Source organism: Danio aesculapii, chromosome 5 (genome assembly GCF_903798145.1).
Source record: "Danio aesculapii chromosome 5, fDanAes4.1, whole genome shotgun sequence".
Taxonomy (NCBI): domain Eukaryota; kingdom Metazoa; phylum Chordata; class Actinopteri; order Cypriniformes; family Danionidae; genus Danio; species Danio aesculapii.
In genome coordinates, this window is record NC_079439.1 from 60,589,441 (window position 1) to 60,603,478 (window position 14,038).

At 35.1% G+C, this 14,038-nt stretch overlaps 1 protein-coding gene across 1 annotated transcript; it reads right to left on the reverse strand.

Annotated features, from left to right (window-relative positions):
- Window positions 1-7,245: 7,245 nt before the first annotated feature.
- Window positions 7,246-13,195, reverse strand: atp6v1g1 (ATPase H+ transporting V1 subunit G1). Its single transcript, XM_056458599.1, has 3 exons — window positions 13,005-13,195; window positions 11,967-12,067; window positions 7,246-7,976 (listed from the first exon to the last, which is right to left on the reverse strand). The coding sequence occupies exons 1-3, from the start codon at window positions 13,084-13,086 to the stop codon at window positions 7,803-7,805; spliced, it is 357 nt and encodes a 118-aa protein (XP_056314574.1). The 5' UTR covers window positions 13,087-13,195; the 3' UTR covers window positions 7,246-7,802.
- Window positions 13,196-14,038: the final 843 nt, after the last annotated feature.

Sequence of the window (14,038 nt, forward strand, 5' to 3'; positions counted from 1 at the left end):
AAATGTTAAAATTGTCATATTATGATATTAAATATTTTTAATATTCCTTTCTACTTTAACTCATGCCAATATTTTCACCAGCATTAGTTGTAATCATAATTGCCATACATTCATAAATTTTCAGAATATGAATACATTAAATGCTGCTTTATTTATAATTTTGATTCCTATATTAATAATAATAATAAATGTTATTATTTGCCATACACTTCATAAGCCTTTTGCCTTTGTTACAGTCTTACAGTCCTGCTTATATCCCTCCTCATTACATTCATTCATTGATTCATTCATTTTCCTTTTGGCTTAGTCTCTTTATTAATCTGGGGTCGCCATAGCGGATTGAACCACCAACTTATCCAGCATATGTTTTATGCAGCGGATGCCCTTCCAGCCGCAACGCATCACTGGGAAACATCCTTACACATTCATTCACTAGGACAATTTAGCCTACACCCAATTCACCTGTACCGCATGTCTTTGGACTGTGGGGTAAACCGGAGCACCCGGAGGAAACCCACGCGAACGCGGGGAGAACATGCAAACTCCACACAGAAACGCCAACTGACCCAGCCGAGGCTCGAACCAGCGACCTTCTTGCTGTGAGGTGACAGCACTACATACTGCGTCACCGTGTCGCCTCCTCCTTATTACAGTCTTGTATTAATTTCAAGGCATTCATATTTGGTGGTGCAATGGGTAGCACAATTGCCTCATAGCAAGAAGGTTGCTGATTTGAGCCTCGCTGGATCAGTTGGCATTTCTGTGTGGAGTTTGCATGTTCTCCCCGTGTTGGCGTGGGTTTCCTCCGGGTGCTCCAGTTTCCCCCACAAGTCCCAAAAACATGTGGTAAAGGTGAATTGGGTAGGCTAGCATATGTGTGTGAATGAGTGTGTATGGATGTTTCCCAGTGATGGGTTGCAGCTGAAAGGGCATTCGTTGCATAAAACATATGTTGGCAGTTCATTCTGCTGTGGTGACCCCAAATTAATAAAGGGACTAAGCCGAAAAGAAAATCAATGAATGAATAAATTAAAAATCATTAAGCTGTCATCATGTGTTTCTAAGGTAATTAAAATTGAATAATGTGATCTAAGTTTAAATTTTAACAAAGAAATAGATTTTTAAACATTTTGCAACCTTTAGCCTCCTCATTACCAACAAAGGACATTTATGTAGAATGAGCCAATTATATTGTTTTAAGATATTTATATTTGTCTTTTTAATATAAACATTTTTTGGATGTAGTCTTGCATTTCACTTGCTTTTACTAATTAATATTTTATGCATGTGTCCAAACAAATCAGAAAAAAGCTGCAGAAGAGGCCAAACGAAAAAACCTTTTGGCCTTACTAAAAGAGCGACAAAACAAAAGAAAACTGTCTCCACTCTGCCCAACTCCAAACAAAAAAACAAAAGCTGATAACCTGTCCAACAAGGTTGATGATGGTGAGGATAAGGTGGACGATGATGATGATGATGATGATGATGATGGCGATGACGACGACGATGATGATGATGATGGTGGGGTTGTACCTGAAAAACTGTTTCAGGAGGCAAGACAAAAGCAACTATTATACAAAAAACAGGTCAACAAAATGTCTCTGCAACTGCAGGAAACTAAACAGAAGTAAGGGATGCTTTTACAGAGATTATTTTAGGAGTTTCTGTCAATGTTTTAGCTAGTCATAACATTCAGTATGTAATTTTGTTATAGGCTAGAGGAGCACATGAAACGAAGTGCAGAAGTTGAGGCGGAGAATAAACAGCTACGTTCATTAAACATGCAACTGCAGCAACAGTTGCTAAAATCACTCAACTCTTCATCTGGTGAGCTTTTCATCGCCTTATTTTCGCTGACCTCTGAGAATGTCATTCAAAGAAAAATGCAATCTTTCATGTTTAACTACTATTTATTATTATTATTATTATTATTATTATTATTATTATTATTATTATTATTATTATTGATTTCAACTATTATTTTAGCACAGAAAATCTTCTTACTGCCACAATTTTTAATTTTGTAATTTGTCAGATTTTCTAACAGGTTCACAAATAATGACTAATTTTATATTTTGTTAAAACTTTGCCCCATTATATGATGTCATAGACACATCTATTTAACTATGTAATTTATTGAAATGTGTGGAAACATTTCAGAACTTGCATTCTTTTGGATGACTGGAGCATCTACTGCCCATCCAATTTGTTATATCACATCTGTTTTCTTCTGCTTCTGCAAGGTATACCGACAGCAGCGACAGTTTACAGTGCAATTTACCATTTCAATTCACACAAACTCTACCTTCCAACGGGCCCAACTGACTTGGAATTGAATAATTCTCCCACTTTTACTAATTTTACTCAGCAGCCCTAAATCTGACTGACGATCAGCTTCACTGTTAACAACAGACCCAAAGGGCATATACTGAAACACAATAATATTGCTATAAAGAGTTGCTGTAGAAAACCAATAATAATAATAAAAATAAAATATCAGTAAAATATTATATTACAGGGCAGCACGGTGGCACAGTGGGTGGCACAATCGCCTCACAGCAAGAAGGTCACTGGTTTGTGCCCCAGCTGGGTCAGTTGGAATTTCTGTGTGGAGTTTGCATGTTTTTCCCATGTTGGCGTGGGTTTCCTCCTGGTGCTCTGGTTTCCCCCACAATCCAAAAAAAAAAAAACAAGTGGTATAGATGAATTGGGTCAGCTAAATTGTTCGAAGCGTATGTGTGTGAATGAGTGTGTATGGAATTTTTCCCATTGATGGGTTGAAGCTGGAAGGGCATCCGTTGCGTAAAACATATGCTGGATAAGTTGGCGGGTCATTCCACTGAGACGACCCCAGATTAATATCTACAGGGTAGATCCAGGAGATGCTGAAGGGATTATTGTCATTTGTCTTTTTGTCTTTCTAATTTTCACAGATTCTAGACCACCAAAACCAAAGGGGACCATAAATGTACAAAGTAAGTGCAACAAACACAGCCCAAAATCAGAAAAAGTTGGGACAGTATGGGAACGCAAATAAAAAAAATAAAAACTGGTAACACTTTATAATAACTACACACTATAAATCATTTATTAAGCACTGGCATCTAGTGAATTCATTATTTGTTAAGCATTAACTCCACATTAATAAACGTTAGTAATCAGTTTATTACGGCAGCTACACATGCTGTATTAATGACTTATAATCACATCTATAATGTGCTTAAGGATTGTATTTTTATAATTTGTGACTGGTTGATTTTTCATTACTAAATAAAGTATCACATTATTTACAAACCATTTGTATTTAAGAGTAGTTGTCTTTTTAAGATCATTCAGAATGAGTTAGTAAATGATTAATACACTATTGAAATCAACATTTATATATCTGATTATTCAGGCATATACTAATAGTTAACTAATATGTTAATAAATGCTTTATTAACTCAACTTCATCTAGTTTTGTGACCTAATCTAAAGTGAGGACTATTCATGCTTTATAAATCCCTTATAAATGACAATTAAGGGCTCTGTACAATGAACAATAATCTTTGCAAACTCATCTAAAAAGTAAAATTACTGTAAAATTTAAACATTGCTGAATAACAGCAGTGTCAAAATACGACAAAACTGGATAAAACAACAACAACAATATAATAATTTAACAATTTAATAGGATGCAATGTTTAAACTGTACAGTAATTTTATTTTAGATAAAATTGCAAAGATTTATTTTTTATTTGATACAGTTTCATTTGTGTATCTTCAATTGAATAGAAATGAACAAAGTTGTTTATTTTCTTTTTTCCTGTTTAGAATTTAACTGAGCCTTTATAAATGTGCTTATAAGTCAAGAATACAGCATTTGTAGCTGCAGTTGTAAACTGCTTACTAACATCTATTAATGTAGAGTTCGTGCTTAACAGATAATGAATTCACTATTTGCTAATGCTTAATAAATGGTTCATAGTGTGTAGTTATTATAAAGTGTTACCAGAATATTTTGTTTTCTGTGTTTTACATCTACTGTCATTTGTGATGGATTTCTTTTTCTATTTTACACAGACCCTCAGCAACAAAAACCAAAGAGCACCTTACAAAGTATGTGCAACAAAAATGTAACTCAAAGATATCTGAAATTTATATGCATTTCAAGTATATTTACATAATTTTTTATATAGTTGCAGAGGCTGACTGTGAGCAGCAATCACTATCCAGACAAGAAGATGAGGTACAACATTTCACTCATCATCTTTGCACATGTATTAATATTAAAATCCCCTACTGCACAGACTTTTATGTGCATATGTACAATTATTATTTTTGATTATATTAATTCTGTCAGATTCAATTGGTGAAACTTGGAGACATCCAAATCCGCAGTGACACCTGGACAGCAATCCAAAAAAACACCAGGGATTCTTTATTTGTGAAAGAATTGGCTGTGGCATTCTGGGGCACAAAGACTCTGGGGGACAGAAGTCTCACAGGGAAAGAATGCCCCACCACAAAAACTACAAAAAGTGATGCTTGTATCCTGGCCACCAGCATAGCACCAGCATCCAATGCTGGTCACCAGCATACCAGCACCAGCATCTCAAGCTGGTCACCAGCATACCAGCACCAGCATCCCATGCTGGTCACCAGCATACCAGCACCAGCATCCCATGCTGGTCACCAGCATACCAGCACCAGCATCCCATGCTGGTCACCAGCATAACACCAGCATCACAGCACCAGCATCACATGCTGGTCACCAGCATACCAGCACCAGCATCCCATGCTGGTCACCAGCATAACACCAGCATCACAGCACCAGCATCAAATGCTGGTCACCAGCATCACAGCACCAGCATCCCATGCTGGTCACCAGCATAACACCAGCATCCCATGCTGGTCACCAGCATAACACCAGCATCCCATGCTGGTCACCAGCATCACAGCACCAGCATCCCATGCTGGTCACCAGCATCCCAGCACCAGCATCCCATGCTGGTCACCAGCATCCCAGCACCAGCATCCCATGCTGGTCACCAGCATACCAGCACCAAAACACACACTGAAATGCTGGTCTTGCTGGTGACCAGCAATGCTGGTCTATGCTGGTCTTTTCAGCAGGGACAACCCTTCCTACTCCCCAAGAACTGTACTTATCCAGAGCGAGCAGAAGGGCTGCCAAAATCACTCTGGACCCCTCACACCCAGCACACTGCCTCTTTGAACTTTTACCTTCTGGTCGACGCTACAGAGCACTGCGCACCAGAACAGCCCGACACAGAAACAGTTTCTTCCCTCAGGCAATCCATCTCATGAACACTTGATGATAATAATTGCGGAACCAACATCACTACTTGCTATACACTTTTATACACATATACACTTATTTAACAACACTCTTTACATGCCAATTTGCACATAACAGCTGCACATATAACGTTGTATATAGTAATAAACATGTACATACACTTGTCAATCTGTATATTTGCACTCACTACTTACTTCTATTTTTTAAAATATATTTATTATCTGTCTTTTGTCATGTCTCTGTAATTCTGTTGCACTGTAGAAGCTCTGTCACGAAAACAAATTCCTAGTATGTGTGAACATACCTGGCAATAAAGCTCTTTCTGATTCTGATTCTGATTTGCAGGTTTCGTATGGAGGATGACATTTATTTATTTATTTATTTATTCATTGTTTTATTTATGAAGGAATGTGTGTGTTTATTCGTTCATTTATTTATTTATTGTTCTGTAAATGTAGATGAAAGTTGCTAATCGAAAAAAATATATAATATAGCAAACATTTTATTTATTTGTGAAGATATTAGACCAGATTTAGGTTCTTGCTCGTCGGATATCAAGGACTATCTATCTATCTATCTATCTATCTATCTATCTATCTATCTATCTATCTATCTATCTATCTATATATATATATATATATATATATATATATATATATATATATATAATGACGTAATACATTATGAAAATACTTTATACTTTATGAGAAGTAAATGTGTTTTGGAGAATAAATATGATGGGAATGATGAATATGATGGGTGATGACGGGCACTTCTCGACAGTTCAGGTAAATAGCAGCCTCTAGCGTTGCTACTCAGCTAATCTATATCACAGAAAGTCGTTTGAACTAAACATTGTGTGTCAAGTGTAAAAAATGCTGTTCTGAATTGAAATTTTGGATGAATGCTTTGTGATATTTAAATTCAGAACTGAAAGTGACAAGAAACTTAAAACAAAAACTTAAAATAAATAAATACATATACATATTAATATATATACATACATATATATACATACATATATACATATATATATATATATATATATATATATATATATATATATACACACATATATATATATATATATATATATATGTATATATATATATATATATATATATATATATATATATATATATATATATATATATATATATATGTATGTATATACATATATATATATGTATATACATATATATATATATATATATACATATATATATATATATATATATATATATATGTATATACATATATATATATATATATATACATATATATATACATATATACATATATATATATACATATATACATATATATATATATATATACATATATATATATACATATATACAATTTTTTTTTTTATTATTATTAAGCATGTGCTAATTTAATGCACATCACAGGTCACCAAGAATGCAAACTTCAAACTAAAATATCATACCATACACAACATACTTGATTTGTACATACCCTCTATACATATACATTTATAATTATGCTCATATCTATATACCCCTGATTATTCATAGCAACCTGTACAAATCTATTCTAAATCTCTGTTCATAGTTAATATAACCTATATATAATGTTCATAGTACATCCATCTGTAAATATCACCATAGTTTTTCTATAAGTGCAATTTAGAAGTTATACCTATATATCCTGCACTTGCTGCTATTGCACCCCTGGTTAGACCTAAACTGCATTTCATTGCCTTGTACTTGTACATGTGTAATGACAAAGTTGAATCCAATCTAATAATCTAATCTAAAACTAAAAAAATCATCAAGAACACCAATTATGTATTTTATATTTACACATACCTCTTTGTTTCAAACCAACGTTCAGCGCGGGTATAATTTAAAACGCTAACACAAACTGCTCCATCAGCAATAATTAATGGAACAAATTCACCTGGCAAACAGTGCAGTGGATTCATTCGTACACAGAGACATTTATTACATTTCACACAGCAGGTTCAGATAGAGGAATGCCATCTACACATACAGGGGAGGAATTGTGAAGCTAATTTGGTTACTCTTACTCCAAATAATTAGTATAATAATTATGAGATTTGTCACAAAAAAGCCACTGAAAACAACCTGTATACATCGATTAGATAAAACAATAACATCTGATTACTCATAAATTAAGAACACACCTTCAAGATACAGACACTCTTACAAACATTGAAAGGTATCGTTCACAAAAGAACCTCGTGCTGATAAACCGAACAATACTGCAGAGAGACAAAGACTTGCATTGGATCATATCAAAGATACACATGCAAGCCATTACAAATACTGTGGTAATGTGCATTTAAATATCCTGACCGCTGATTTGTTTAAACTGCAGGAAATGTGTTGTGTAGTTGATAAAGTGTGTTCAATGCAGTCGTGATTGTAAGATGAAATGTCCAGTAGCAGTCTTTGTCTCAGTGCTTTGTGAACCTTTAAGAATTGTAACGTTTGCAGTGGATGGGCATAACGGTTTATCCGGCGACACGGTAGTTGGCGTGGATCTCTGGCTTAATGTCGCACACCATTTTCAGCAGGTTGCCGAGCACAGCCTCCTTGTTCTGCTGATAGCTGCCCTGGATGCGACCCATTTTATCCACAGTCTCCTTGTCCACCTCTACAGCTGAGTTTCCATGAGACCCCAGTGCCTGCAGGAACATGCAATGGGAGGTAACTGTAATTCAGAATTAAAACTAATGTATACTATTATACTAATGTATACCGTTATGTACAGTTGAAGTCAAAATTATTTGCTCTCCTGTGAATTTTATTTTATTTTTCAAATATTTCAAAAATTTCCTTGAGCCAGGAATTTTTTACAGTAATTTCTATAATATTTTTTCCTCTGGAAAAAGTCTTATTTGTTTTATTTTGGCTAAAATAAAAGCAGTTTTTTTAATTTTTCTTAAAAACATTTTAATGTCAATATTATTAGCCCTCTTAAGCAACATTCTTTTTGATCATCTGCAGAACATAGTTATACAATGACTTGGCTAATAACCCTAATGCAGAGTTCAGACTGCATGATTTTAGCCCAAGTCAAAATCATGCCATGTGAAATGTGTTCTGACTGAAAATAACATCGTCGATTGCCTACAGCCAATGAGGGAAGCGCATCCACTAGGATACACTCACCGGCCACTTTATTGGGTACACCTGTCCAACTGCTCGTTAACGCATGTTTCCAATCAGCCAATCACATGGCAGCAACTCAATGCATTTAGGCATGTAGACATGGTCAAGACGATCTGCTGCAGTTCAAACCGAGCATCAGAATGGGGAAGAAGGGTGATTTAGGGTGACTTTGAACGTAGCATGGTTGTTGATGCCAGACAGGCTGGTCTGAGTATTTCAGAAACTGCTGATCTACTGGGATTTTCACGCACAACAATCTCTAGGGTTTACAGAGAATGGTCCAAAACAGAGAAAATATCCAGTGAGCAGCAGTTCTGTGGGCACAAATGCCTTTGTGTGATCTGTGTTTATAACATAACCTTCAGTCTATTTGACAGTTAAATACACTGATGCTAACAAAAACAGCCGCCTGCATGTGCTTTGAATGTGTACGTTTAGAAAATAGTATATCAGGGCTGGTATTCACAAAACATTTGATCTAACTATTAAAAGTCTTTTGATTTTAGTTACGAGTTTTTTTCTTTAAAACTATCCATAAAGCTCCAGAGACAAACTTTTGCTGAGGAATAGAAAGAAGTGTAAAAGGGATAGTTCATACAAACATCAAAATCCCGCCAATTTACAGTACTCACCCTCCACTTGTTCCAAACCTGTTTGAGTGTCTATCTTCTATTGGACACAAAAGATGATATTTTGAAGAATGTTGGAAACCTGCAACTAGTGAATGCGATAGTATGAAAAAAAATATCAGTGAATGGGTACATTCTTCAAAATATCTTCTTTTGTGTTCAACAGATTAAAAAAAAAATACTCAAACTGGCCACACAGCCTTCGGTGGTAACCATATTTGTAAATATACTTTTTTGGCAACAAATTGTTGAATATTTTTAGACCATGATGTCATAGGTTGCCAGTTAGGGCTGAGCGAGACTTGTCACATGATTTCTGATCCTACAAAGTTTGCCTTTTTTAAACTCTACTTGTTTTTATACTGGAGATCAATTTTTATAACTTTGTAGCTTTTTAGACTATTTATTATGTTGATACCTTGCTCTTCCAAACTGGTTAGGAACAATGATTGCTGAATTTTCATTTTTGGATAAACTTTAAGCTAAAAGTAAACGTGGGGCTGACCTCATGACTATGGATGATGTCAGCATGATTGCTAATTACGCACACAGTGATTGGCTGATGGAGAGCGGTCTATGTTTGAGATTTATTGACAGAAACTTTGTGGAGAGCAATATTATGAAGCTAAATTCAAATAATTGTTTCGAAATTAAATGTTGCCACATTCAAATTTTGAAGATTTAGCTTCTTTGCAGTTTCCTTGCTTTTAATGTTATGGACATTAAATAAAAAACAATTCTTCCAAAATATGTTCTAGTAACGTTAGTGTATGTTCTTAGAAAATAATTAAGCAAATATAGTTTCATTCATTCATTTACTTTTCGGCTAAGTCCCTTTATTAATCTGGGGTCACCAAAGTGGAATGAACCGCCAACTTATCCAGCATCTGTTTTTACGCAGCGGATGCCCTTCCAGCTGCAACCCATCACTGGGAAACACCCATACACTTCCATTCACACACATACACTACAGACAATTTAGCTTACCCAATTCACCTACAGCGCATGTCTTTGGACTTGTGGGGACAACCGGAGCACCTGAGGAAACCCACACGATCATGGGGGAAACATGCAAACTCCACAAAGAAATGCCAACTGACCCGGCCAAGGCTCAAACCAGCGACCTTCTTGAGGTGAGGCGAGAGCGCTACCCACTGCACCACCGTGCTGCCCCAAATATAGTTTCAAATACTTTTTAAATATTTGAAATAGATATAATATTTAATGTTTTTAAAATATATTTGACCAAATACATAGAAATAGGCAAATATGTATTTACAGAACATTTATTTGCACAAATAATATACATTTGAGTATTATGAAATAAAATTTAAGATATTATTGAAAACATATTTCTTACCGTATGGGAATCCCTCCCACTGTAGGCGATAACTTATTAAAAGCTAATTGTAGTCAAATTTAAAAAAAAAATGTTTTATTTTCAATACAGATTACCGGCAACAGTCAATTTAGCAGAGTTTGCGGTCGGGTCTTACTAGTTACTCTGAAGCCCTCTTCACTTCTCCTAATGTTTAACTGATTTAGGAGTGAGTTTTAGTCAAACTCTTTGTGAAATATTCTTCAAGCTAAAATTTAGGAGTTATTTTTATTTATAATTTAAGCACATTATTTATCAGATTTTCTCCTAAAACTAAATGTAAATGATACTTTTAGCTTTAATATGTTTAGTGAATACGGCCCCTGGAGTTTAAACTGACAAGACTTTCATGATGACAACAACTGCAATATCACGTGCACATGATAGACATGACCATCAAAACCAAATAGATGTTTGTTTTAGCAGAATCTCAGACATGAGTTGAGAAACTTCTGCCTGCTTCTGAAAAGGCAGGAGGGGAAACAGCATTTAAATAGAGACACTGAAAAAATACTGCCATTCACAACATGGTGTAATATGGTAATTGATATGTGGAAACATTGGAAGATGAAAGACGTTTGTGATTGAAACATAGGAGACTTATATTAACAATATTATAAATATCTTAACATTTCTATTTTTTCCAACCGTACATAGTGTGCTTCTTAATATTAATATTAATTAATTATGAGGAAAATATTTAATTTTGTTTGTAAGTTTTTGACAAGGTAGCTGTTAATGTGAATTTCATGAATCATGAAGTGCAAAAGTTTGAGCAAAAATCTTCCAAAAACATTCCAAAAACTCACCTACATCATGGATGGCATGAAGCCGAGTAAGTTAACAGCAAATTTTTATTTTTGGGTGAACCAACTCTTTATTGATGGAACTTAACAGCTTTGATTAGGGAAAAAAACAACCCCAATCAAACACTGCAAAGACAATCACATTAACCTCCTAAAGTCAAGTGCTATTTTGGGGTTTCCGCCTGGATTTTGCCTACCGAATTTCAAAAGCCTCCCAAATACACATCCAGAGGTGTAAATGCAAAAGTTTTATATAATTTCAAAGAAAACCCTTTGAATTTTCATAAAACACTGTTAAAAGTGATTAAAATAATTGGATATGTTGTCTGTGTAATAACAAACCCCCTCCAAATATGAAAGTATACCTTTTAGGATCTGTGTGGTCTAAGTCGCTGTAATTATTTTGGTGGTTCCTGCACATGTCAGTAATCATAGGAAAAAAGAAAAATGTCTCTATCATAATCTATGCAAAAGTTATTCTATTCCAGCTGATGAGAGAACAGGACTACTCATGGGGGTATTTGGCCAGTATGGACCTTTAAAATTTAAAGAATGCGTAAGTAAATGATGATCGGATACACAAAACTTAGGAGGTTAAAGGCAATGCAGAATTCTTTAACAACTCACTTCATATTGTTGATCACATGTATTTATTAATGTTTCTAGATTTTAAAAAGTCATAAATCTCACCGCAGCCTCCTTTGTCTTAAACTCTTTCTCCCGTTGCAGACGATACTGCTCAATCTCAGCCTGCGCCTCCTCTTTGGCCTGCTTCAAACGACGATTCTTCCCTATTATCAAAATACACACACACACACACACACACACACACACACACACACACAGTTATAATTATTAAAATAGTGCCATAACTAAATATATTTTGGGGTCAATAATTGTCACAATCATTTTGGATATTTGCTTGCTTTCCTTCTCTCTATACATGTCAAAATGTACACCAATATTGTAAAATGTGTGATATTTTTGGAATGTTTGATAAATAAAGTTAGGGGGAAAAGAAAAAAAACTGCTCTATTGCACTCTGTAGGCAGAAACACAGAAAAAAATCTGACATTACTGTTTTAAAGAAAACGCTTTTTTATATATGGGAAATGAAAGCAGGCGACAGAAAATACCTATAAAAAACAGGAACTGAGTGAATGTCCAGTGAGTCAGTGTCATTGTGACACTCTAGTAAAAAAGATATTTAGTACATTGTCATTATTTCCTTGACTAACGTCCAAAAAATAATTCTAAACGCATAAAAGCCTTTTCATGAATTACAACAAAAAAGTGTCAAATTCCTCAAGAACTTGATGAGGTTAAAGCTGATTCGAAATGTTAAAAGGTGTTGAGGCAAAACCTTTCCATATTTAATTGTTTTAAAATTCGTGTTTAACATTTTTAGTGTCTTTAGTGTAAAGAAATAATAAAAATAAGGAAAAAGTAGATGACAACAATTTGTGTAAATGTAATCAATTATACATGATTATCCATCTATCGAATAGTTAGCACTAAAAATTGAAATGAAAAACAATACATGAATCCATTTCGTCGACAATAGATCTAAAATGATCAACAGAAACGTTTTATTCCGCATTCAAACCATATAATTTATTCATTCTCTCATTGTTGTTTTCATGTAGATTTACATCGACAGCGGCTTGCTGGACAGCTAGCATGTCAGCTAAGCGCCAGTCTATAGCGATGACAAGCAAAACTACTTACTTTTACGGGCTTCTGCGACCTTTTCTGCGGCTCGTTTTTCAGCCTGGAGCAGCTGCTGGATGCCCTGAGACTGGCTCGCCATGCTTCGGTACGAATTTTACTTGAATCACTGCAGATGGACGAGTTTGGATGTCCGTATCTCCCGCAGTGGAGAAGGTCGACTGAACGTCAGCTGATCGAGCGTCACACTGAACGCTGATGACAATCACGTGACTGCAGGAGACTCCCAGCGTGTCATGATTTCAGGCTTTCATTAGAGGGCGCTGGTGGCGCAGTATATTTTTAATGTCAACACGATTGTAAAGGGATAGTAAACCCCAAAATGAAAATTCTTTCATTTACTTTCCATTCGCTTTTGACCAAACCTATTTGAGTTTCTTTCTTCTAACGAACACTAAAGAAGATATTTTGTAGAAACGTTGGAAACCTGTAACAATTAGGGTATATACAGAGCTAGTGTTTCCTCCCATACTGATAAACTTCCGGTGAACGGTCAATGTGACTCCATTCTTTTAGTCATCTCAGTTTTAATTGGATGAACATCAGGATTAAGTTAAAAAGGACAACATTTTCTTCCATTTCATGCTGACTTTAACATTACCTCCATTTCACAGTCAAACTTGTATATTTAGGATCATAAGCAGATTTTTTTTCCAAACATCAGCCTGTCCATTACTTTGTTAATGGCTCATCTTTGACTCAGTCCATACTTTTTTTTTTTGTCCCATAATTTTTGTAATGAGTGTCTTGAATCTTCTGGTGTCGCCTCTCCACTTCTGTTCATGAAGTCATCCGCAAACAGTAATGAGATACCTTCACTCTTGCCCTCTTGAGGTTGTTGCTAATATAACTAACAGTCGGTTTAGGGTCTGTCTAAACAATCTGTTCTCACAATGTTTCTGTTGTCAACTGCTTTTGTTTTACTTGATCATCCCGTTTGACGTCTGTTACTTAGTACAGCAGGTTTCTTTTTTCTTAGGGACATCATGTGTTAATTTTTTCTTAGCTTCATTGCCCGGATTTCATGTTGGTTA